This window comes from Aquarana catesbeiana, linkage group LG02 (assembly GCF_042186555.1).
Source record: "Aquarana catesbeiana isolate 2022-GZ linkage group LG02, ASM4218655v1, whole genome shotgun sequence".
Lineage (NCBI taxonomy): Eukaryota > Metazoa > Chordata > Amphibia > Anura > Ranidae > Aquarana > Aquarana catesbeiana.
In genome coordinates this window covers 98,530,757-98,557,657 of record NC_133325.1, presented here as the reverse complement: position 1 = coordinate 98,557,657, position 26,901 = coordinate 98,530,757, and the positions used below count along the sequence as shown (strand labels likewise).

Sequence of the window (26,901 nt, the reverse complement as noted above, 5' to 3'; positions counted from 1 at the left end):
GATCAGTGGAAACAGGATGCACCTGAGCTCAATTTTAAGTGTCATGGCAAAGGCTGTGAATACTTATGTACATGTGATTTTTTTTTTTTTTTAATATTTCTAATAAATTTGCAAATTTAATCCATTATGGAATTAAGCTGTAACATAACAAAATGTGGAAAAAGTGAAGCACTGTGACTACTTTCTGGATGCTCTGTACACTTTAAGACATTGCTGAAAGTGTTTTTTGGATTTTCAGATATAAATAGGATGGGTTTTAACGCTCACATGCTGTGCATATGCATAGCTAGGTGGCTGTTTGTGTTGGGAGTGCACTCACATCACGCTCTCAGCACAAAGGCTAAGCTATCAGACAGCTTTCTATCTGCGCTATAGGTTGGTAGCTGGTGGGACCAGTATCTGTAACAGTGTTCACATGATCACCAATCCTTGCCACCCCTTGGGCAGTCTATTTAAAGGGATGCTGGGGCAGGCAGGCAAGAAGGAGTAATCGTACATCACAGGACACATGGTACCTCCTATTCATGACTACTTGGGTAATGCTGCCACTTTCAGGTGAATGGGCACTGGCCAAAAAAAGGCGTAAACTCTCTCAGCCCAACTGAGTTTTTGGCTAGTGTCCTGAGGTGATGGATGTGTCTCTGAAGATCTTCCATCATGGGCTTGGTCTCCTATCTTTCAGCCTTTTCTGAACACTCCAGTTAGGGTAGAGAAGATTTTTATCTGAATCGGTTGCCTATGGCCAGAAGGCTGAGAGGGAATTTACCTAGCCCCTGCTTGCCAGAGCTCTGTAATGTTGGTGGTCTGTGCTGAAACTTGTGGGCAACATTCTCCAGGGTATCAGATGACCTCGCTGGTAGGGTGCTTTACAGGTCCAGGGCAGTGAAAATTTGAGTCCCTATAGGCCCTGTAAGGCGTACCCACCATAAGGGGTGAAGATTGGACCTACTGGCCCTGTAGCATGGACTGGTGAGTGCCATCTTGGGTTATTTAGCATCAAGCTTCTGTTTAAGGGTGCTACCTGGTCTTCTCTTCACGCAATTACTAAGTTCACTGGGTAGATGTTCACGCTGCTGAGCTGGGGATGCCAGTTTTAGGCGAAAAGTCTTGCAGCCAGCTTTATAGTGGGGTTCCCCTATTCTGTTTTGGTCATGTTGGCCTGTTTGCTGTGTTGCTCACCCCTCATGTTCAGTGCTCTGGGACATCCCAAGTGGTCACAAATAATAATGTATCCTTTGTCCTGTGATGTATGATTAAAAGATTTTGGTTAGATTTTTGGTTTACCTGGTTTCTTAGAGTACATCACAGGACACCGGGGTCCCCCCCTCCTTGTCTGTTCTTCATTAGACCCCTTTCACACTGGGGCATTTTTCAGATGCTTTTGGGCTAAAAATTGCGCTGGCAAAGCGCCTGAAAAACACCTCCCTTGCAGTTTCAGTGTGAAAGCCCGAGTGCTTTCACAATGGGGAGATGCGCTGGCAGGACATTAAAAGTCCTACAAGCGGCATCTTTGGGGCGGTGTATACACCGCTCCTGCCCATTGAAATGAATGGCCACCACTGCCGAAGCTCCTGCAAATCGCTTCGGTGGCGCTGCACGGACGCATTAAACCCTTTATTCGTCTCCTAGCGGGGGTTAAATGTGCTCCACTAGCGGCCGAATAGCGCCGCTAAAATGACGGTGAAGCGCCGCTAAAACTTGCAGCGTTCTACTTTTAATGCCCGCCCCAGTGTGAAAGCAGCTTTACTTGCTACTAAACAAAGACTGAGCTGGGAGAATTTATCCATGGATGGAGAATTTCTGCCTTTTTTTGGCCAGTGTCCATTCACCTGAAGGTGGCAGCATATCCCAAGTAGGCTTGAATATAAACTACCCTGTGATGTACTAGAACAAAGGCCCCATTGACAATAGTGAATGGGGCTGTTTGCAGTGTATATAGCTGTGAGTGGAGATCCACTTGAAAACAATGGAGGCCTAACAGCTCTTGCAGCTATTCGCGACCGCTCATGGGACACATCAGAAATCATTGGGCTGTGTGATGAGGAGGAGCAGTGATCTGATTACAGCTATGTATTATGACAATCCTCCAAACACCATATAAAAAGGATAGACAATATTGTTACCCTAAAAAACACACTCAAGAGCCCAGGCACCATACACATACGTTCCACTGTCAAACACACAGCATAGTCAAAGTAAAACCTCAGTATTCAGGTTTAATTGCAGAGTTGGCATTTTGAAAACAAATAGTTGGTTTTGTGGTGCAGTTTGGGCACTCAGGCTCAAAAAGGTTTGCTATCACTGGTGTATATATCTCTGAAAATCTTTCAAACCTGATATACTGGATATAATCGTTCTCAATTTTTGAGGCTCAAAGGTACCAGGATAGTACAAATATCCCTCAAATGACCCCCTTTTGGAAAGTAGACAGTCAAAGGTATTTAGTAACAGGCATGGCAAGTTTTTTTTTTTTTTTTTTTTTTTTTGAAGTTGTAATTTGTGTCACAATTTTTTGGAAAATGAAGAAATATTTTTTTTTTTTTTTTAAACATTTTTACATACTGTCACTGGACAATGGAAGGCTCCCCACCAGAAGAACACAATAGTTCCAAAGCAAGGAATTGATCAATTTTCTTTTCTTCCAGGTGGAAGGAAAGAAAATTGCCTAATCTGTGGGCTCCTTTAGCAGCTACTTTTAATGCCCAGCTGAATTTAAAGTTTAAATCTGTGAAATACAATCCAGGCACATGGAAACAGGTGTACAAAGTCGTACAATTTGCTATCTTTGAAAATCAGACATAACCATAGAGTAGAAAAGCTTGTCCAGAATGCCATTGAGAAGAACCCTTGCACTCTGTGTGGAAGCGATTTGTCTCTCTCTAAAGAGAAATGTTAATCAAATGTAATGTTTTCTGTATTAATTGTAATCTTCTTTTAATAGGAAATGTTGGAAGCTCTTAAATCCCTCTCTATATTTTTCACTGAGAACAGTTTGAGGAGTCGGAGAAACCTGAGAGGAGATATTGAGCGACGGAGCTTATCCATAAATGAAGAATTTGTAGCTATATTTAAAAAGGTTAAAGAGGTATGGCTTTTTTTTTTTTTTTTTTTTTTTTTTATAAAATAAATTGCTATTCTATTTCAGCAGCAGTACAAAGTCATTTTTGAAATGGAAAGTTTGTGCTCATGTCTGGGGATCAGTATGTCTTTTGGAGCAGCACTGTAAGTATTCAGTGAAGCATCTCCTCCCACAAGTTCAGATAAGTGTGATGCAGAATATGTTAGTTTAGTTTAGAGCAGGGGTCCTCAAACTTTTTAGACACGGGGCCAGTTCACGGTCCCTCAGACTGTTGGGGGGGCCGCACTATAGTTTAAAAAAATATGAACCGATTCCTATGCACACATCTTATTTGTAGTGCAAAAAAAAAAAAAAAAACAGGAAAAAACAGTACAATATTTAAAATAAAGAACAATTGTAATCAATATGAACTTATCAGTATTTCACACACTCCCCTCATTACAGAACCACTCCCAATCACAGACCCCCCCCTCCCCATCACAGACTCACCCCATAACAAAGCCCCCCCATGACAAATCCCCCCAACACAAAGCCCCCCAACACAAACTCCTCTCCATCACAAAGCTCCACATAACAGACTCCCCCATATCACATACTTCCCCCATAACAGACGCCCCATCACAGACTTTCCCCATAACAGACTCCGCCATCACAGATCCCCCCATATCACAGTCCCCCCATATCACAGATCCCCCCATAACAGACTCCCCCATAACAGACTCCCCCATAACAGACTCCCCCATAACAGACTCCCCCATCACAGATCCCCCCATAACAGACTCCGCCATCACAGATCTCCCCCATCACAGATCCCCCCATATCACAGATCCCCCCCCATAACAGACTCCGCCATCACAGATCCCCCCCATAACAGACTCCGCCATCACAGATCCCCCCCATAACAGACTCCGCCATCACAGATCCCCCCATAACAGACTCCCCCCATCACAGATCCCCCCATATCACAGATCCCCCATAACAGACTCTGCCATCACAGATCCCCCCGTATCACAGACTCCCCCCGTATCACAGACTCCCCCCGTATCACAGACTCCCCCCGTATCACAGACTCCCCCCGTATCACAGACTCCCCCCGTATCACAGACTCCCCCCGTATCACAGACTCCCCCCGTATCACAGACTCCCCCCGTATCACAGACTCCCCCCGTATCACAGACTCCCCCCGTATCACAGACTCCCCCGTATCACAGACTCCCCCCGTATCACAGACTCCCCCCGTATCACAGACTCCCCCCGTATCACAGACTCCCCCCGTATCACAGACTCCCCCCGTATCACAGACTCCCCCCGTATCACAGACTCCCCCCGTATCACAGACTCCCCCCGTATCACAGACTCCCCCCCCCATATCACAGATCCCCCCCCCCATATCACAGATCCCCCCCCCCATATCACAGATCCTCCCCCCCCATATCACAGACCCCCCCCCCCCATATCACAGATCCCCCCACATATCACAGATCCCCCCATCACAGACTCCCCCCATCAAAAGAGCCAACTTCCCTAAACTACAAACCTTGCTAAAAGGCATAAATTGGGATAAAATATTAGGAACAAAGAATACAGAGGAGAGATGGGTTTGCAATTAGGACGGCTAAGATAGAACATGAAAGACACATAGCGGAAGAGAGCAAAAAAAAATCCCAAGAAATTCTTTAAGTATGTAAACAGTAAAAAAGGGAGGACAGACCATATTGGCCCCATAAAGAATGAGGAAGGACATCTGGTTACAAAGGATGGGGAGATGGGGAAGGTATTGAATTTATTCTTCTCCTCAGTCTTCACGAGTGAATCGGGGGGCTTCAGTAACCAAAACTGCAGTGTTTATCCTCATGACACAACACAGGAAGCACCTCCATGGTTAACAGAGGACAGAATTAAAATTAGACTTGAGAAACTTAACATTAATAAATCACCGGGACCAGATGGCTTGCATCCGAGGGTACTTAGGGAACTCAGTCAAGTGATTGCCAGACCGTTGTTCCTAATTTTTACAGACAGCCTACTGACTGGAATGGTACCAGCTGATTGGAGAAAAGCCAATGTAGCACCAATATTTAAAAAGGGCCCAAGATACATCCCTGGGAATTACAGACCAGTTAGCCTAACATCAATAGTATGTAAACTCTTGGAGGGCATGATAAGGGACTATATACAAGATTTTAGTAATAAGAACGATATCATTAGCAGTAATCAGCATGGATTCATGAAGAATCGTTCTTGCCAAACCAATCTATTAACCTTCTATGAGGAGGTGAGTTGCCATCTAGATAAAGGAAGGCCCGTAGACGTGGTGTATCTGGATTTTGCAAAAGCATTTGACACAGTTCCCCATAAACGTTTACTGTACAAAATAAGGTCCGTTGGCATGGACCACAGGGTGAGTACATGGATTGAAAACTGGCTACAAGGGCGAGTTCAGAGGGTGGTGATAAATGGGGAGTACTCGGAATGGTCAGGGGTGGGTAGTGGGGTTCCCCAGGGTTCTGTGCTGGGACCAATCCTATTTAATTTGTTTATAAACGACCTGGAGGGTGAGATAAACAGTTCAATCTCTGTATTTGCAGACGATACTAAGCTAAGCAGGGCAATAACTTCCCGGCAGGATGTGGAAACCTTGCAAAAAGACCTGAACAAATTAATGGGGTGGGCGACTACATGGCAAATGAGGTTCAATGTAGAAAAATGTAAAATAATGCATTTGGGTGGCAAAAATATGAATGCAATCTATACACTGGGGGAAGAACCTCTGGGGGAATCTAGGATGGAAAAGGACCTGGGGGTCCTAGTAGATGATAGGCTCAGCAATGGCATGCAATGCCAAGCTGCTGCTAATGAAGCAAACAGAATATTGGCATGCATTAAAAGGGGGATCAACGCAAGAGCTAAAATGATAATTCTCCCGCTCTACAAGACTCTGGTCCAGCCGCACCTGGAGTATGCTGTCCAGTTCTGGGCACCTGTCCTCAGGAAGGATGTACTGGAAATGGAGGGGGTACAAAGAAGGGCAACAAAGCTAATAAAGGGTCTGGAGGATATTAGTTATGAGGAAAGGTTGCGAGCACTGAACTTATTCTCTCTGGAGAAGAGACGCTTGAGAGGGGATATGATTTCAATTTACAAATACTGTACTGGTGACCCCACAATAGGGATAAAACTTTTTCGCAGAAGAGAGTTTAATAAGACTCGTGGCCACTCATTACAATTAGAAGAAAAGAGGTTTAACCTTAAACTACGTAGAGGGTTCTTTACTGTAAGAGCGGCAAGGATGTGGAATTCCCTTCCACAGGCGGTGGTCTCAGCGTGGAGCATTGATAGCTTCAAGAAACTATTAGATAATCACCTGAATGACCGCAACATACAGGGATATACAATGTAATACTGACACATAATCACACACATAGGTTGGACTTGTGTCTTTTTTCAACCTCACCTACTATGTAACCTACTATGTAACAGATCCCCCATCACAGACTCCCCCCATATCACAGACTCCCCCCATATCACAGACTCCCCCCATATCACAGACTCCCCCCATCGATATTACACTGTATAATATCACAGCACTCCCCTCTGTTACCTGTATCACACAAGACACGAAGCATGGTAGGTCCGGACAAAGGGCGGGACTTTGCAAGTGAAAGGCAGGTGATTGATTCCTGGGACCGCCCCGATGCCTAGTAACCAATCACCTGCTTCTTAACACAAAAGGTCCTTTGTCCAGACCTGTCATGTTTCCTGTCCTGTGTGATAAAAGTAGCAGAGGGCAGGGGGAGTGCTGCGATGTTAAAGGGGCAGTCCGCGGGCCGGATAAAAAACGCTGGAGGGCCGGATTCGGCCCGCGGGCCATAGTTTGAGGACCCCTGGTTTAGAGACTAGGATAAATCGGTTTAAGCTGGCCATACACTAGTAGAATTTGAAAATTTTCATTTTAAGACTGTCCCTTTTGATTTTCTAAATGTTACTGGGTTGACAAGAAAATTTGAGAGAGCAGGATAGAAAGTGTTTCTCAAATGAACAAATTTCTAGCAGTGCATGTGGTTTTCATCTGGGAAAGTACATTCATTCCACAACTGAATGCTAAAGCAGTAATTAAAAAACTGCCCCCCCCTGCATACTAGAACATTACGACATACTTACGTGTAAAAGCAATCCCTCCAGTGACACGCTGTCACCGCTGACTAGGGCTTCCATTTTCACCGGGTCTTTGTTCTGGTTTCACATGCTTTGGACGTTTGAATGGCCGAGCCGTGATGACATTAATCCCGCACATGGGAACGGGAGTCCTGGCCACAGCACAGTGCTCTGGATTGACGGCACATTCAGTGTGCCCTCAATTCAGAGTGCAGTGCGCATGCGGCTGTGATGTCACCAGCTGCAGGAATTGTGAATGTCTCCTAAATGGTGCATGTTTAGGAGCTATTCATTGTACCTACAGTGGGGAAAATAATTAATTGATCTCCTGCAGATTTTGTAAGTTTGCCAACGTACAAAGAAGTGAAGGGTCTATAACTTTTATCATAGGTGTATTTTAAATGATAGAGACAGAATATCAACCAAAAATCCAGATGATACAAATGTTATAAATTGAGTTGCAGTTCAGTGAGTAAAATAAGTATTTGATCCCCAAGCAAAACATGACTTAGCACTTGGTGGAGAAGCCCTTGTTGGCAAGCACAGAAGTTTCTGATATTTGGTTACCAGGTTTGCACACATCTCAGGAGGGATTTTGGTCCACTCTTCTTTACAGATCTTCTCTAAATCCTTAACCACTTGACCACTGGTCACTTAAACCCCCTTAATAATCAGACCAATTTTCAGCTTTCAGTGCTCTCACACTTTGAATGACAATTACTCAGTCATGCAACACTGTATCCAAATGAAATTTTTGTCCTTTTTTCACACAAATAGAGCTTTCTTTTGGTGTATTTAATCACCGCTGGGTTCTTTATTTTTTGCGCTATAAAAGAAAAAAGACCGAAAATTCTGTAATTTTTCTTGGTTTCTGTTATAAAATTTTGCAAATTAGTAATTTTTTCTTCATATATTTTGGCCAAAATTTATACCGCTACATATCTTTGGTAAAAATAACCCAAATCGGTGGATATTATTTGGTCTTTGTGAAAGTTATAGAGTCCACAAGCTATGGTGCCAATCTCTGAAAATTGATCACACCTGAAGTACTGACGGCCTATCTCATTTCTTGAGACCCTAACATGCCAGAAAAGTACAAATACCCCCCAAATGACCCCTTTTTGGAAAGAAGACATTCCAAGGTATTTAGAAAGATGCATGATGAGTTTTTTGAAGTTATCATTTTTTTCCCCACAATTCTTTGCAAAATCAAGATTTTTTTTTTTTCACAAAATTGTCATATTAGCAGGTTATTTCTCACACACAGCATATGCATACCACGAATTACACCCCAAAACACATTCTGCTATTACTCCTGAGTATGGCAATACCACCTGTGTGAGACTTTTACACAGCGTGGCCACATACAGAGGCCCAACATGCAGGGAGCACCTTCAGGCGTTCTGGAGCACCCAGGCCAATTCTGACATTTCTCTCCTACATGTAAAAATCATAATTTATTTGCTAAAAAATTACATAGAACCCCAAAACATTATATATGTTTTTTTAGCAAAGACCCTAGAGAATACAATGGCGGGTGTTGCAACTTTTTATCTCGCACGGTATTTGCGCAGCAATTTTTCGAACGCGTTTAAAAAAAAAAAACTTTTGTGCTTTAAAAAAACAGTAAAGTTAGCCCAATATTTTTGCATAATGTGAAAGTTGTGCCGAGTAAATAGATACCTAACATGTCACCCTTCAAAATTGCACACCCTCGTGGAATGGTGCCAAACTTCGCTACTTAAAAATCCCCATAGGAGATGCTTTAAAATTTTTTACTGGTTACATGTTGTGAGTTACAGAGGAGGTCTAGGGCCAACATTATTGCTCTTGCTTTACCGATCGCAGCGATACCTCACATGTGTGGTTTGAACACCATTTTCATATGTGGGCGGGACTTACGTATGCGTTCGCTTCTGCATGCGAGCACACGGGGGTATGGGGGGGAAAAAAAAATTTTTTATTGTTCATTTTACTTTATTTATTTTAGTTTGATGCTTTTTTCCAAAAAATACATTTTTTGATCACTTTTACTCCTATTACAAGGAATGTAAACATCCCTTATAATAGGAATATGGCATTGACAGGTCCTCTTTACAGTGAGATATGGGGTCAATAAGACCCCACATCTCACCTCTAGGCTGGGAAGCCTGAAATAAATAAAACAAAAAAACGATCCTGGCTTCGATCGTAGCGGTGAGTCGGTGGAAGCACCTGAGGGTGGCGGGAGGGGGGGGTGTCCCCTCTCGCCTCCCGTAAGAATGATCAAGCAGTGGAACAGCCTTTATGATCGTTCTTATGATGTAGGGAATCGCTGGCTGAAAAGGCTGATATCTGAATGATGCCTGTAGCTGCACCCATCATTCAGATATCCCCACACAAAGTTAAGGACGCCGTATGACGGCCAGTGGGCGGGAAGTGGTTAAAACACTTTGTTAAAAAAAAAAAAAAAAAAAAAAAAAAAGTTGTCCAATTATACAATATTTCTAACACATTTCTAACACATAACATGTACATACCAAAAATGACACCCCAAAATAGATTCTCCTACTCCTCCTGAGTACGGCGATACCACATGTGTGAGACTTCCAAAGCCTGGCCACATACAGAGGCTGAGTACAGCCGAGTATGGCTGGGTATGGCCGAGTATGGCTGGGTATGGCTGGGTATGGCAGAGTATGGCTGGGTATGGCAGAGTATGGCTGGGTATGGCAGAGTATGGCTGGGTATGGCAGAGTATGGCTGGGTATGGCTGGGTATGGCTGGGTATTGCGGGGCATTGTAGGGTATTGCGGAGTATTGCGGGGCATTGCAGGGCATTGCAGAGTATTGCGGGGCATTGCAGAGTATTGCGGGGCATTGCAGAGTATTGCGGGGCATTGTAGAGCATTGCAGAGTATTGCACAGGGAATTGCAGAGTATTGCAGGGTATTGGGGGGGATGGCTGAGCATGGATGGATGTGACTGCACATGTCACTGAGCAGCGTTGTGGGCACTACACATCCAGCCCACAGCGCTGCTCCCATCCGATCCCTCCCCATCCATACCGATCGATACAGAGAGGGGAGAGAGGACATGACGCCGGTTTGTTTACATGTGATCGCTCCGTCATTTGATCCAGAGGACCCGGCGGTCACGGATGTTCCTGTGTGCGCGTCCTAGGAGCTGTTTTCTGGGATCACGTCATATGACGTGATCCCAGATTTATCCAACCGCCCTGCAGCCGTCATTTGGCTATGGGCCGGTTGGCAACTGGTTAAAGTGATTTCAAAGCTTTGATTATTTTATTTTTTTTAAATAACAAACATGTCATACTTGCCTCCACTGTGCAGCTCGTTTTGCACAGAGTGGCCCCGATCATCGTCTTCTGAGGTCCCCCGGCAGCTCTCACGGCTCCTCCTCGCATCAGTAATGTGCTTCTCTTTGAGCCACTCCTTTGTTGCCTTGGCGGTATGTTTTGGGTCATTGTTACATAGTTACATAGTTAGTAAGGTTGAATAAAGACACCAGTCCATCCAGTTCAACCTGAGTGAGTGTGGGTGCGTGTCTACAATCATCCCTATTTTTATTTAAGGTACCCATATAGAGCAGCAAATTCACGCAGCACTCCGCACATACATCGTACACCCACATAGGTCCCTACCCTCAAGGAGCCCACAATCCAAGGTCCCCAACTCACATTTATATACTAGGGCCAATTTTTGAACAGAAGCCAATTAACCTACCAGCATGTCTTTGGAGTGTGGGAGGAAACCGGAGTACCTGGAGGAAACCCACACAGGCACAAGGAGAACATGCAAACTCCAGGCAGGTAGTGTCATGGTTGGGATTCTAACCAGCGACCCTTTTTACTGCTAGGCGAGAGTGCTAACCACTACACCACTGTGCTGCCCCTGTCATGCTCGAAAGACCCATCTTCAGTGTTCTGGCTGAGGGAAGAAGGTTCTCATCCAAGATTTTAATGCGGCAAAGTCGGCCTGTACCTTTAGCAGAGAAACGGCCCCAAAGCAAAATGTTTCCACCTCTATGCTTGACTGTAGGGATGGTGTTCCTGGGGTCATAGTCAACATTTTTCTTCCTTCAAACACGGCAAGTCGAGTTAATGCCAAAGAGCTCAATTTTGATCTCATCTGACCACAGTACTGTCTCCCAATAGTTTTCTGAATCATTTAGATGTTCATTGGCAAACTTCAGACGGAGCTGTACATGTGCCTTCTTGCGGGTGTTGCATGAGTTCAATCCATGGCGACATATTGTGTTACAAATGGTTTGTTTGGAGACTGTGGTCCCAACTGCCTTGAGATCATTCACAAGCTCCTCCCGTGTAGTTCTGGGCTGATCCCTCACTTTCCTCATAATCATCCTTACCCCATGAGGCAAAATCTTGCATTAAGCTCCAGACAGAGGACGACTGATGGTTATTTTGTATTTCTTACTTTTGCGAAAATTAGCTCCAACAGTTGTCTCCTCACCAAGCTTCTTGCTGATGGTCTTGTAACTAGAGGTCGACCGATATATCGGCCGGCCGATATATCGGCCGATATTTGGCGTTTTTTTACTTAATCGGCATCAGCAGATTGTGCTGATAAAAAAGGCCGATTATAACTTCAGCTGTGACTTGCAAATGACTTCTGTAATAGAAGTTAATGCAAGTTTCCTGAAGTTATCTGTGGAGAGGATTCTCTCCTCCTCTGGGCAGCCTGCCAAGTCTGATAAGAAGATACATTGTATCTTTCAGGTTCTTTTTATCAATAGACTGAACTCCGCGTGTAGAAGCTCTCAGTTTAACCATTTAAAGACTAAATCTTTTCTGACACTTGTTGCTTACAAGTAAAAATCCTGTATTTTCTGCTAGAAAATCACTTAGAACCCCCAAACATTATATATATTTTTTTAGCAGAGACCCTAGGGAATAAAATGGTGATTGTTGCAATATTTTATGTCACACGGTATTTGCGCAGCGGTCTTTCAAACGCAATTTAAAAAAAAAAAATACAGTAATGAATTAAAAAAAAAAACCTAAGCAGTAAAGTTAGCCCATTTTTTTTCGTCCAAAAGTTTTGATTACCTGTTTTTGTGTATTTATTATTTAAGATTTTTTTTTTTTTTTTGTTTTTTTTTCTAAATTATACATACAAGTGAACTGATTGAAGGTTTGTTTTGTTTAATGTTTAAATGAAAAAAAATTTCTGTATTACTTAAGGCTGCTTTCACACTGGAGCGGGCATGCGTTGATGGTAAAACGCTGCTAGTTTTAGCGGCGCTTTACCGTCATTTTAGAGGCGCTATTCGGCTGCTAGCGGAGCGCTTATAACCCAGCTAGCGGCCGAGGAAGGGGTTAAATGCGCCCCTGAAGCGCCGCTGGCAAAACGCTTTGCAGGCGCTTCGGCAGCGGTGCGCATTCATTTCAATGGGCAGGAGTGGTGGAGCAGCGGTATACACCGCTCCAAAGATGCCGTTTGCAGGACTTTTTTTTACATCCTGCCAGCGCATCGCCTCAGTGTGAAAGCACTCGGGATATCACACTGAGACTGCAGGGGAGCCGTTTTACAGGCACTTTACAGGCGCTATTTTTAGCCCAAAAGCGCCTGAAAAACGCCGCAGTGTGAAAGGGGTCTAACTGTTAGATTTTATGAGATGAAGGGAAAAAAGAAAGGAAAAAAAAAAAATCGGCCAAATATATCGGCCCAAAAAAATCGGCATCACATATCGGCCATCGGCCACCGCGATTTCTAAATATCGGCATCGGCCAGAGAAAAACCCATATCGGTCGACCTCTACTTGTAACCCATTCCAGACTTGTGCAGGTCCACAGTCTTGTCCCTGACGTCCTTTGACAGCTCTTTGGTCTTGTCCCTGATGGTGAGCTTTGAATAGAAAGAGATTCTGTGGACAGGTGTTTTATACACATAACGAGTTGTCATTAGGAGCACCTTCTTAAATTCACAGGACTAATCTGTGTACCGCATGAGCACATACTGTAGCCAGTCTGTGAGAGCCAGAATTATTGTTCATTGGTAGGGGATCAAATACTTATTTTTCTCACTGAACTGCAACTCCATTTATAACATTTGTATCATGTGTTTTTCTATCATTTAAAATACACCTATGATAAAAATTATAGACCCTTTATTTCTTTGTAAGTGGGCAAACTGACAAAATCTGCAGGGGATCAAATAATTAATTGCCCCACTGTACAGGTAAGCTTACCTGTAGGTACAAGTTTCCAAGTGGTGACTACTACCATTTTAAAGCAAATGAACTCTAGTGTTGTCAGCCCTGCCTGAGTTTTCTGGACTGCAAAGCTCTGCCTATGCCCGCTCCAATCTGTCCATTTCTAAATTCATGCATTGATTTCTTTCTCAGAAAAACAGTTCTGGGGTTGTGCATACACCATTAGGAAGTGAGCTCCCAGCTGATAAGAATTTTACCAGCTTGATTATGATGTCACAAGGCGTAATAAAAGGGGTTTCCTGCTACATTGACAAGGCATGCTCTTGAGTGGGGGATCGAGTTTTAGGAATAAATCTGGGTCATACCTATAGAAAATGTTTAATAATAATAATATAATTCTTAGTTACATAGTTAGTCAGGTTGAAAAAAGAGCATCTAGTTCAATAAAAAAAAAAATCATACAATTGATCCAGAGGATGGCGAAAAACCCCAGCAAAGCATTCTCCAATTTGCTACAGCAGGGGAAAAAATTCCTTCCTGCTCCCCCGAGAGGCAATTGGCTTTTCCCTGGATTAACTTTATCTATATATGTTAGTACCCAGTTATAATATGTACATTTAGGAAAGAATCAAGGCCTTTTTTAAAGCAATCTACTGATCTTGCCAGAGCCACCTCTGGAGGGAGTCTATTCCACATTTTCACAGCTCTTATTGTGAAGAAACCTTTCCGTATTTGGAGATGAAATCTTTTTTTCCTCTAGTCCTCTGTGATGACCTTAAAGTGAATAACTCAACAACAAGTTCACTATATGGACCACTTATGTATTTGTACATGTTGATCATATCCCCCCTTAATATCCTCTTCTCAAGAGAATAAATTCAATTTCTCCAATCTTTCCTCAAAGCTGAGTTCCTCCATGCCTCTTATGGTTGCCCTTCTCTGCACTTTCTCCAGTTCCCTGATATACTTTTTGAGAACTGGTGCCCAAAACTGAACTGCATATTCCAGATGACGTCTTGCTAATGATTTGCTAATGATTTGTACTTGGGCATAATAATATCTCTCTCTCTCTCTCTGGAGTCCATACCTCTCTTAATACAAGAAAGGACTTTGCTCGCTTTGGAAACCACAGCTTGGCATTTTGATCTTATAATCTACCAAAACCCCCAGATCCTTCTCTATGGATTCCCCTAGATGTACTCTCCCCTAGTATGTATGATGCATGCATATTCTTAGCCCCCAAGTGCATAACTTTACATTTATCAACATTAAACCTCATGTGCCACTTAGTTGCCCAATTAGGTTTGTAAATTGGAGACATCCTGTAAGGATGTTAATATACTGCATAGCTTGGTGTCATCTGCAAAGACAGAAATTGTACTTTTAATCCCAGACCCTATATCATTTATAAAGATAAAAAGTAAGGATCCACAACTATCCTCTTTGGTACCCCTAATTGGGCTGACAAAATAATGTGGGTCATCTTGCCGAAATCTAAAAATGTTAATTTAGCCTAGACACAGACCCCGCTAGAATAACACGAATGTAGCAACAACAATATTAATTACATCTCAGATGTTAATATGTCAGCGCCATATTATAGAAAGTTTATATTTGCCTTAAAGTGTGACATTGCAAAAACCACTACGAAACTATTTACATTTTTTTTGTACTTCTGTTTTACTATGGAAAATGTGAAAACTTGAAATAAAAAAAAAAATTGAAAAAAAAAAAAAAGTAAGGGTCCCAACACTGAACCTTGGGGTACACCACTGATAACCTTTCAGAGTAAATAAGAATTATTAACCACTACTCTCTGAATTTGTTTTTTTTTTTTAAGCCAGCTTTCTATCCACTTACAAATTGATCTTTCCAAGCCTGTAGACTTTACCTTACACAAGAGCCGTGTGTGGGGAACTGTGTCAAATGCTTTTGCAAAATCCAAGTATACCATGTCCACAGCCACCCCTCTGTCCAAGGTTTTACTTACCACCTCATAAAAAGAAATCCGGTTTGTTTGACAACTTCTGTCTTTCATGAATCCATGCTGTCTGTTGCTTAAAATATTTTTTTTCAGCAAGAACTCATCTATGTGGTCTTTTATTAAACACTCCAGTATCTTCCCTACTATAGAAGTTAAACTAACAGGTCTAAAGTTACTTGGTAAAGACTTTGATCCCTTTTTAAATATGGGAACCACATTGGCCCTTACGCCAATCCAGTGGTACCATTCCAGTCATTAATGAGTCCCTACAAATGAGAAACAATGGCTTTGAAATGACAAAACTCATTTATTTTAGGATCCATGGGTGGATGCCATCTGGTCCGTCCAGGTGCTTTATCCACCTTTATTCTATCTAAATATTTCTGGACCATATCACTTTTGAGCCATTGTGGATCATTTGGGGCTGTGCCAATACCACCCCCGTTATGGACATGAGCTCCCCCATGCTCTTTTGTATACACAGAACTGAAGAAAGTATTTGATAAATCAGCCTTCTCTTTGTCCCCAGTCACCCACTCTAGATTATTTTGTAAAGGGCCTACAGGCTCAGACCTGACCTTTTTACTGTTGATATAGTTGAAGAATTTTTTGGGGTTTGTCCTACTATCTTTTGCAATCCATCGTTTGTTTTTTGTGTCCTTGATTCCCTTTTTACATATTCTGTTATATTCTTTATGTAAACAATGATAGTGTTCCTTCATTTTTATATTTTTTAAAAGTACTGTTTATTTTATTTATTATTTTATAGCCATTTTAACTTTGACCACGACCCACATAGTTTTTTTTTTTTTTTTTTAGCCTTTTAACCACTTAAGGGGCCTTTTTTTGAGATTTGTTGTTTACAAGAGCCCCCAAAATAAATAAATATTATATATATATATATATATATATATATATATATATATATATATATATATATATATATATATATATATATATATATATATATATGTGTGTGTGTGTGTGTGTGTGTGTGTGTGTGTATGTGTATGTATGTACAGTGGGGACAGAAATAGGGCTGAAACAACTAATCGATTAATCGACAACTAATCGATTATTAAATTAATCGATTACTATTTTCATAATCGATTAATCGGCCAGTAACATAATGTGGTTAAAAAAAACTGAAATGAGCCCTTTATAGTACAAAAAGAGCAAATAATCGCTACTGTAACCATTTCTTTCACAGTTCTATAGTAAAAAAAAATGGACCCCTTACAGTAGTGATTATTTGCTTTTTTTGTACTATAAAGGGCCAATATTCGTTTTTTTAACCCCATTATTTTACGTCTTACACCTGGTTCACATCTATGTGTTTTTTGGGGCTTTTTGCAGAAACGGACTACAGTCCATTTACATGGTTTCCTATGGGACACGTTCACATCTATGCTTTTTCAGCCGCTGCGTATTTGGAAAGCGTCAGTGACTTTTTTTTTTTAACACAAAACGGTGCTTTTTTGGTTCAACATACTTCAATGGAGAAGCTGCAGAAAAGCATGAAATGTGTTTTTTGCAGCAATTTGTGTTTTTTAATCTGCCCAACAACAAATTGGCCAAAAAAAATGCAAAAACGCAAATCGCAGCAAAATCACGTGAGCAAAGAGCACTGCAGAAACAGATCAAAAGCAAACTTCCTAGGTGTGCGCCAAGCTTTATGCTGGCCACACCGATCAATTTTCAGATGAGAATATTCAGACGAAAAATCTTTGTACATTCGATGAATGAAAGGAATGTTTGAAATTTTCACTTGTTTTTAACATTCTGTTTTTTAAAATAATTGTAATTTCTGAACGAAAACCACATACACTGTCTGATAATTCCTTTCACCAAGAAGTTTTTTATTATTTCCAAATTTTCCCATTACTGTGGTTGAAAATGAACGTCGATTTGACCCCACAAACGATTAGAAAATCGAACGAATGTTCTTATCTCTCCTCTAATAGTATATACAGTATATATCTCCTCTTATAGTATATACAGTATATCTCTTCTGTCTGTTATTCTCAGAGTGGATTACATATTTTGCTCCCTAAAGATATAGTTGGCTATTTTTATTTACCACTGCATAGAGATATTTAAGAATAAATTGCCTTTTTTAAAACTTTACATATTAACTAAATTACGGTATACACCACACTTTTTTTTTTTTAAGGTTATTAACCGATTAATCGATTAATCGAAACAATAATCGGCCAACTAATCGATTATGAAAATAATCGTTAGTTGCAGCCCTAGACAGAAAGTATTCAGACCCCCTTACATTTTTCACTCTTTGTTTTATTGCAGCCATTTGCTAATTTAAGTTCATTTTTTTCCTCATTAATGTACACACAGCACCCCATATTGACAGAAAAACATAGAATTGTTGACATTTTTGCAGATTTATTAAAAAAGAAAAACTGAAATATCACATGGTCCTAAGTATTCAGACCCTTTGCTGTAACACTCATATATTTAACTCAGGTGCTGTCCATTTCTTCTGATCATCCTTGAGATGGTTCTACACCTTCATTTGAGTCCAGCTGTGTTTTATTATACTGATTAGACTTGATTAGGAAAGCCACACACCTGTCTATATAAGACCTTACAGCTCACAGTGCATGTCAGAGCAAATGAGAATCATGAGGTCAAAGGAACTGCCTGAAGAGCTCAGAGACAGAATTGTGGCAAGGCACAGATCTGGCCAAGGTTACAAAAAAATTTCTGCTGCACTTAAGGTTCCTAAGAGCACAGTGGCCTCCATAATCCTTAAATGGAATACGTTTGGGATGACCAGAACCCTTCTTAGAGCTGGCCGTCCGGCCAAACTGAGCTATCGGGGGAGAGGAGCCTTGGTCAGAGAGGTGAAGAAGAACCCAAAGATCACTGTGGCTGAGCTCCAGAGATGCAGTCGGGAGATGGGAGAAAGTTGTAGAAAGTCAACTATCACTGCAGCCCTCCACCAGTCGGGGCTTTATGGCAGAGTGGCCCGACGGAAGCCTCTCCTCAGTGCAAGACACAGGAAAGCCTGCATGGAGTTTACTAAAAAACACCTGAAGGACTCCAAGATGGTGAGAAATAAGATTCTATGGTCTGATGAGACCAAGATAGAACTTTTTGGCCTTAATTCTAAGCGGTATGTGTGGAAAAAAACAGGCACTGCTCATCACCTGTCCAAAACAGTCCCAACAGTGAAGCATGGTGGTGGCAGCATCATGCTGTGGGGGTGTTTTTCAGCTGCAGGGACAGGACGATGGAAAGATGAATGCGGCCAAGTACAGGGATATCCTGGACGAAAACCTTCTACAGAGTGCTCAGAACCTCAGACTGGGCCGAAGGTTTACCTTCCAACAAGACAATGACCCTAAGCACAGAGCTAAAATAACGAAGGAGTGGCTTCACAACAATTCTGTGACTGTTCTTGAATGTCCCAGCCAGAGCCCTAACTTAAACCTAATTGAGCATCTCTTGGGAGACCTAAAAATGACTGTCAACCAACGTTTACCATCCAACCTGACAGAACTGGAGAGGATCTGCAAGGAGGAATGGCAGAGAATCCCCAAATCCAGGTGTGAAAAACTTGTTGCATCTTTCCCAAAAAGACTCATGGCTGTATTAGATCAAAAGGGTGCTTCTACTAAATACTGCAAGGGTCTGAATACTTAGGACCATGTGATATTTCAGTTTTTCTTTTTTAATAAATCTACAAAAATGTCAACAATTCTGTGTTTTTCTGTCAATATAGGGTGCTGTGTGTACATTAATGAGGAAAAAAAAATGAACTTAAATGGTTTTAGCAAATGGCTGCAATATAACAAAGAGTGAAAAATTTAAGGAGGTCTGAATACTTTACGTTATATATATATATATTTCAGACACCCCACAGAATAAAAAATATTCTTATAATTAAAAAATAAGACAACAGTAAGGTTGGCTCAATTTTTTTTCTATATTGTGAAAGATAGTGTTACACTGAGTAAATTGACACCCAACATGTCATGCTTCAAAAATTGTGCCGCTCGTGGAGTGGCGACAAACTTTGGCACTTAAAAATCTCTATTGGCGACGTTTAAAAATGTCTATAGGTTTCCAGTTTTGAGTTACAGAGGTCTAGTGCTAGAATTATTGCTCTCGCTCTAACGATCGCAGCGATCCCTCACATGTGTGGTTTGAACACCGTTTTCATATGCAGGCATGACTTACGTATGCGTTTGCTTCTGCGCGCAAACTCGGTGGGACAGGGCCCTTTAAATTTTTTTTATTTTACTTTTTATTTTTACACTGTCCTTTTATTTAAAAAAAGTTTTGGGTCACTTTTATTCCTATTACAAGAAATGTAAACATCCCTTGTAATAGAAAAAAAAGCATGACAGGACCTCTTTAACCACTTCAGCCCCGGAAGATTTGGCTGCTCAATGACCGGGCCATTTTTTGTGATAAGTCACTGCGTGGCTTTAACTGACAATTGTGTGGTGGTGTGACACTGTACCCAAACAAAATTGTCATCCTTTTTTTTTCCCCACAAATAGAGCTTTCTTTTGGATGCTATATGATCATCTCTATGGTTTTTATTTTTTGTGCTATAAACAAAAAAGCGTAAATTTTGAAAAAAAAAACACAATATTTTGTACTTTTTGCTATAAAATATCCCCAATTTTTTTTAAAACACATTTTTTCCTCAGTTTAGGCCATTTTGTATTCTTCTACATATTTTTGGTGATAAAAATCTCTATAAACGTGTATTGATTGGTTTGAGGAAAAGTTATAGCGTCTACAAAATAAGGGAAAGATTTATGGCATTTTTATTATTATTATTATTATTTTTTTTTTTTACTAGTAATGGTGGTGATCAGCAATTTTTATCAGGACTGCGACGTTATGGCGGACAGATCGGATACTTTTGACACATTTTTGGGACCATTGACAATTATACAGCGATCAGTGCTATAAAAATGCACTGATTACTGTGTAAATGTCACTGGCAGGGAAGGTGTTAACACTAGGGGGCGATCAAGGGGTCAACTGTGTTCCCTCGTGTGTGTTCTAACTGTAGTAGGATCGGACTGACTAAAGGAGATGACAGATCGTTGTTCCTAGCTGTCTCTCCTCTCAGAACAGGGATTTGTGAGTTTACACACAACCACGCATCCCTGTTCTGGCTCTTGTGCTCGCGATCGTGCGTGGCTGGCGGTCATCGCAATCCGCCGACCACCTGCATCGGGCGCGCGCTGTCCACCCCCGCTTAAAGGGCCGATGTACAGCTATGACGGTTCGCGGGAACGTGACAACCTGCCGCAGTATAATGACGGTGGCTGGTCGGCAAGTGGTGAACGTGAGATCTGGGGTCAAAAAGACTTCAGATCTCACATTTAAACTTGAATGCAATAAAAAAAAAGTCCCCTTTAAGAACATTGGGGGGAAGTGACGTTTTGACGCTTCCGTCATACAATGTTATGGAGCCGAGTGGGGGCCATTTTTCCCTCACTCAGCATCTAGTCTTACAGGGGAGAGGACCCAATTGTCTCCACCACTACTGATGGCTCCGGTAAGCGGCGGAAGTGGTTAAACTTATTGCCCATGGGAATATACTTTGCAGTGAGTTTGCATACAATCTTTTTGAAGAATTCCCATTTCTAGTCTGTGTCCATTGATGCCAATATTCCCTCCCAGTCCAAGTCCTGGAGAGAAGCCCTCATCCTTGGAAAATTTGCTCTCTTAAAGTTAAGTGTTTTTAACTTTCCCGAATGTGTTTGTTGCTTACAGCTAACATTTAATAAAATCATGTTATGCTACCCAGGTGTTCTTTATATGAATATTGGTAATAAGCTCTGCATGGTTTGAGATTACCAGGTCCAGCAGAGTGTAATTCCTAGTTGGGGCCTCAATAAACTGGACCATAAAATCGCCCTGTAATTGGTTTATAAATGTTTGCTCTTTAACTGTCCCAGCAGTGCCATTACTCCAGTCAATTTCTGGGTAGTTAAAATCCCCCATTATTATCACTGTCTCGGCCCTTTCCATCTGTGCAAGGAGTTGAGTCTCTACCTCCTCATTAACACTTGGAGGTCTATAACAAACTCCAATGATGACCTTTGTAGTACGCACACCCATTTACAGTTCCACCCATAATGCTTCAGACTCATCACACTCTCCATCAACCAAGTCCTCTTTCACACGCCCTTTGATATCACTTCTCACATAGAGACAGACACCACCACCCCTCCGTTTTACCCTGTAAAACGGAGCATACCCAGGAATATTAATAGCCCAGTCATGAGAAGAATGAAGCCAAGATTCAGCAATACCAATTAGATCATAGTTCTCCTCGTGCACCAGAGCTTCCAACTCACCTATTTTGCTTGGCAGACTTCTGGCATTGGTGAATAAACACTTTCATTATCACATTTTGCAAACGTATGTTGCATATTTTTTATTTTCGTACAAATAGTACCATTTCCAATGGTTGTAACATAGGAACCTTCATATCATCTGCCATAGCCACCCCCCATCTTTTCCCATTCCACCCCCCAGTAGGGGCTGACCCCTGTCTGACCCATTATCATCTAATTCACCCTCCCCCCACAATCCTAGTTTAAATACACCTCCAGCCTTCCCATAAACCTCTTCCCCCAGCACAGTAGACCCCCTTCCACCTAGGTGCAAACCATCTTTAGCATATAGGTTTCTCCCAATGAAAAGTCAGCCCAGTGCTCTAAAAACCCAAATCCCTCCTTCTTACACCAGGTCTTTAGCCATGCATTCAGCTCTCGTATCTCCCCCTGCCTTTCCTGTGTTGCGCATGGCACAGGCAATATTTCGGAGAATATCACCATTCTATAATATTGTATAACCAAGTAGTCTGTTGAGTATATTGCCTTCTGAAATTAGATGTGGCAGACTATCATTGGTGAAAATTTCTGTTTTCAGGAACTGGAAAGTATAAATGAGGATGTACAAGCAATGAGCAACTGCTGCCAGGACATGACCAGTCGATTGAAGGTAATGGTGCCCTCTTATTCCACCTTCTATATTGGAATATTTATTAACACTTCTTTCTGTTGTGAAAATTTTTATAAAGGTAGTTTTGGGTGCAAACAGCTAAATGCACATATGAAATGTTAGTATAGGTGCTGTTTTACCTGCAAAAGAATTTTGTATTGCTGTCCATTTTTCCTGGAACTTACACAGAGAAGTCAGATGACACAGCCAGGTTTGTGATTTGACTTTTCACTGTTGCAGTTGAGCCGGGACAGGGACCGGACAAAGTTCAATCAATGTAAGGGCAGGCTGATTGTATTTAAGTCGATCCATCGATCGAATAGGAAACAACCAGCCTGTTGGATTTTTCTGCATGCGATTTACTACCAGCAGCTATAGCCACTAGCACTAATCATTTTATTCTGCCAGCTCCCTGTGCCCCCCATGCAGGTAAAATACAGGAGTGCTGAAGGAGGCATTCCCTCTTCAACGCTGATTGTGTTGATGAGGGAATCGAGCAACTTTTTTTCCTTTCATCTGTGTTGGAAGGAAAGAAAATCGATTCCTCTATGGCTTGCCTTAAGCAACACAGCCTCTTCCCCTTTCCTGCCTTCTCTGATTTGGATCTGAAGTAGAAGCTGCACAACAATGAGCTTATATCTGTGCTCCTTCTATTTACTCACATCAACATGTTCATGCTCTGAACATATACACTGCAGCACACCTTATTGGTCCTTGGTGCTACCCCTTCCTCTTCCAGTCCTCCTGTGCAGAAGACTATAATAGGCCAATACCAAGTCTAGATTTGGATACTTACCATATATACTCCAGTATAGGTCAACCCGATTATAAGCCGAGGCACCTAATTTTACCACAAAAAACTGAGCAAACTTATTGACTCGAGTATAAACCTATAGTGGTAAATGCAGTAGCTACTGGGTAAACAATGCCCATCTGTAGCCTCACTGTGCCCATCTGCAGCCTATGCTATTTCCATTTTAAAATACATGTTATACTTTCATGGATACATAAATGAATTAAAGCAAAACTAAGGTCCCGCTTTCATAAGTGGGAGCACGTAGGCTCTTTATTGCAGAAGAAACATGCAGTGTCTCTTCTGCAGTAAAAGAAACCTACCTGCCCAGCAGTGGCGTAGCGTGGGTTGTCAGCGCCCGGGGCCCGGCAAGAAATTTGCGCCCCCTAACCCGCGGACTTTTAGCACTCCCTGAGTCCCTTCCACTAGTACAGTAGTACTGACCAACCTACTACACTAACCTACCCGATTCCTATACTGACTAATCTGACCACTAATCTACCTGATTCCTACACTGACCTACCTGATTTATGCATTGACCTCTACACTAACCTACCTGACCACTACACTGGCCCACCTGATTCCTATACTGACCACTACACTACCTGATTCCTACACTGTCCACTACACACACCATTATTGCTCACTTATTGGTTGCTAGACGATACTGCACATAATTACTGCTTACCCATTGGTTGTTAGAGGTTACTGCAAATTATTACTGCTCACTGATTGCTTGCTAGAGATTACAGCAGATCATTACTGTTCACTGATTGGTTGCTGAAGGTTACTGCACATCATTACCATTAACTGGTTGCTAGAGGCTACTACACAATATTATTGCTCCCTAGCTGGTTGGTAGAGGTTCCAGCACATCATTAAAGCTCACTGATTGGTTGCTAGAGGTTACAGCCCATCATTACAAACCACTGATTGGTTGCTTAAGGTTACAGCACATCATCTCACTGCCTGCACACCACAGACTGTGGAGGTGACAGAGTGCAGGGTTTAGAGGTGTTCTTTGTACGGAGTGCAGGGTTAAGGGGGTGCGCTGTGTGCAGTGTTGAGGGGGTGCGCTATTTGTGGCATGCAGGGTTAAGAAGGTGCACTGTGTGCGACGTGTGGGGTTGAGGGGGTGCTCTGTGTACAGCATGCAGGGTTGAGGGGGGGTGTGCAGTGTGTGGCATGCAGGGTTGAGGGGGGTGCACTATGTACAGCATGCAGGGTTGAGTAGAGTGCGCTGTGTTTGGCATGTAGGGTTGAGGGGGTGCGCTGTGTGCATTCTGCAGGGTTGAGGGCGTGCACTGTGTGCGGCATGCAGGGTTCCGTGGGTGCGCTGTGTGTGCCGTGCAGGGTTGAGGGGGTGTGCTGTGTGGGGCATGCGGGGTTGAGGGGGTGCTCTGTGTACAGCATGCAGGGTTGAGGGGAGGTGCGCTTTGTGCATCGTGCAGGGTTGAGGGGAGGTGCGCTTTGTGCATCGTGCAGGGTTGAGGGGAGGTGCGCTGTGTGCATCGTGCAGGGTTGAGGGGAGGTGCGCTGTGTGCATCGTGCAGGGTTGATGGGGTGTAATGTGTGCGGCATGCAGGGTCGAGGGGGAGCACTGTGTGCAGCTTGCAGGGTTGAGGGTGGTGCACTGTGTGTGGCGTGCAGGGTTGAGGGGGTGCACTGTTTGTGGTGTGCAGGGTTGAGGGGGTGCGCTGTGTACGGTGTGCGGGGTTGAGGGGGTGCACTGTTTGTGGTGTGCAGGGTTGAGGGGGTGCGCTGTGTACGGTGTGCGGGGTTGAGGGGGTGCACTGTTTGTGGTGTGCAGGGTTGAGGGGGTGCGCTGTGTACGGTGTGCAGGGTTGAGGGGGTGCACTGTGTGCGGCGTGCGGGGTTGAGGGGGTGCTCTGTGTACAGCGTGCAGGGTTGAGGAGAGTGCACTGTGTGTGGCGTGCAGGGTTGAGGGGGTGCGTTGTGTACGGTGTGCAAGGTTGAGGGGGTGCACTGTGTGCGGGGTTGAGGGGGTGCGCTGTGTGCGGCGTGCGGGGTTGAAGGGGTGCTCTGTGTACAGCGTGCAGGGTTGAGGAGAGTGCACTGTGTGTGGCGTGCAGGGTTGAGGGGGTGCACTGTTTGTGGTGTGCAGGGTTAAGGGGGTGCGCTGTGTGCAGGGTTGAGTAGGTGCGCTGTGTGTGAGGTTTGAGGGGTTACATCTGTGTACATCTCCCCCCCCAAATACAAAACTCTCTTCCCCTCAGCTCAGCCCCCCTCCTCGGCTCGGCTGCCACCATGCAGTACAGAGCGAGTACTCACAGTGTCCGTGCAGGCTGCGTGAAGGGGGCCGGGGCTTCTGTCTGTGTGGATGCCGCATCCTCTTCCTCCTGGCCTGGGTTTTCTCCAGACAGTCCTGGGGTGGTTGCGTAGCAGCACACTCAGTGACAAGCAGGAGTCAGACTCAGGATAAAAGCGGCGGAAGTCCAGGCTGTGAGGCGGGCTAAGAGAACGGGCAGAGCGAGCAGGGACCTGGTGTGTTGGGAGGGACGTGTAATGGAGAAGATGCCTCGCCTGCCCTAAGTTCCCCCCACTCTCCGCACGCCGCACGGTCACAATCCCTGGCATCATCATCGTCTTCACTGTTGAGTCACTCACTCGCTGCAGTGTCAGTGTTACCGCTGGAGCCTAGTCTCCTAGACTGCACAGCGCAGGAGAAGAGCTACTGGTAATCTGCCGCCTGTCACTGCGCCCCTCCAAATGTTGCGCCCGGGGCAATGGCCCCCCTGCCCCCCCCACGCTACGCCACTGCTGCCCAGTCTTCTTTGGAATGTACACTGAGCTGCACTTGCATTTACATTCCAACACACTACCTGAGTCTAGCTCTGCTTTAACTGATACTTTCTACCAAGGTTTCAGTTTGAGATCCTACAAACTTGTCTATTCATGGAAAAGTGATAGGGTCTGTTTAAAAGCTCACCCCTTGGCTCAGTTGTATTAAAGGATAAGTTCACCTTTACAAAAAAAAATATTAAATGCATTTGAGCGCAGTAATTTACACAGTATATACAAGTGTATACGCATAGATTAAAACACTGGCAGCTAGAAAAAGATGAAGCAGAGTTTTTTTGTGTATACTCATATGCACATTTACGTGCCTGTACTCATATATATTTGAGGACTTTATTGAACATTATGTAGTGATAGTTACAGCGCCAGACGTAAGACTATAGTAGCAAATTACAGAATGATGATAATGACTACTAATAGGCATGCATACATTTGAATGTCCAAAATGTAAAGCATAACATATGGAAAAGTCAAAATGGTGGTAGAACTGTATGGTTCTAAAGTTCAAACCAAGAGAAAATGGTTCATACAATTAAACTAATCCAGCTTGAGTAAGACCTTGCTTACAATCACCGGGTGTGCCAAAGATAGATAACAATTTGGTTGAAAATAATCTCCTTGTGTGGATGGATTCCTATCACCAGTGTAATACACACAATATATTTTGTTACTATCCCGGATAGGTTGTACTTCTTCTTTATAGTGCATTACTTGTGTTTTCTACCCAGGAGCTTTCTGCCAGCAAGATCATGTGTATCAGGGTTGCCAACTGTTGGTACATTTACTGAGAGTTTGTAAAAGTCAGTGATATTTATAGCTGTCAGTAAATGTCAGTTAGAGAAATTTTATGTCAGTAAAAATCAGTCCTTTTTTAAAAAAATCAGTTTGCTCGGCAAG

General features: G+C 43.0%; 1 protein-coding gene across 1 annotated transcript in view; it reads left to right on the top strand.

Annotated features, from left to right (window-relative positions):
* COG6 (component of oligomeric golgi complex 6) overlaps positions 1-26,901 on the top strand; it is a 206,333-nt gene that overhangs the window by 4,195 nt on the left and 175,237 nt on the right. The window contains exons 2-3 of the mRNA XM_073613271.1: positions 2,942-3,085; positions 22,320-22,391. Coding sequence (XP_073469372.1) covers positions 2,942-3,085; positions 22,320-22,391 — 216 coding nt within the window. The remainder of the gene's footprint in view (positions 1-2,941; positions 3,086-22,319; positions 22,392-26,901) is intronic.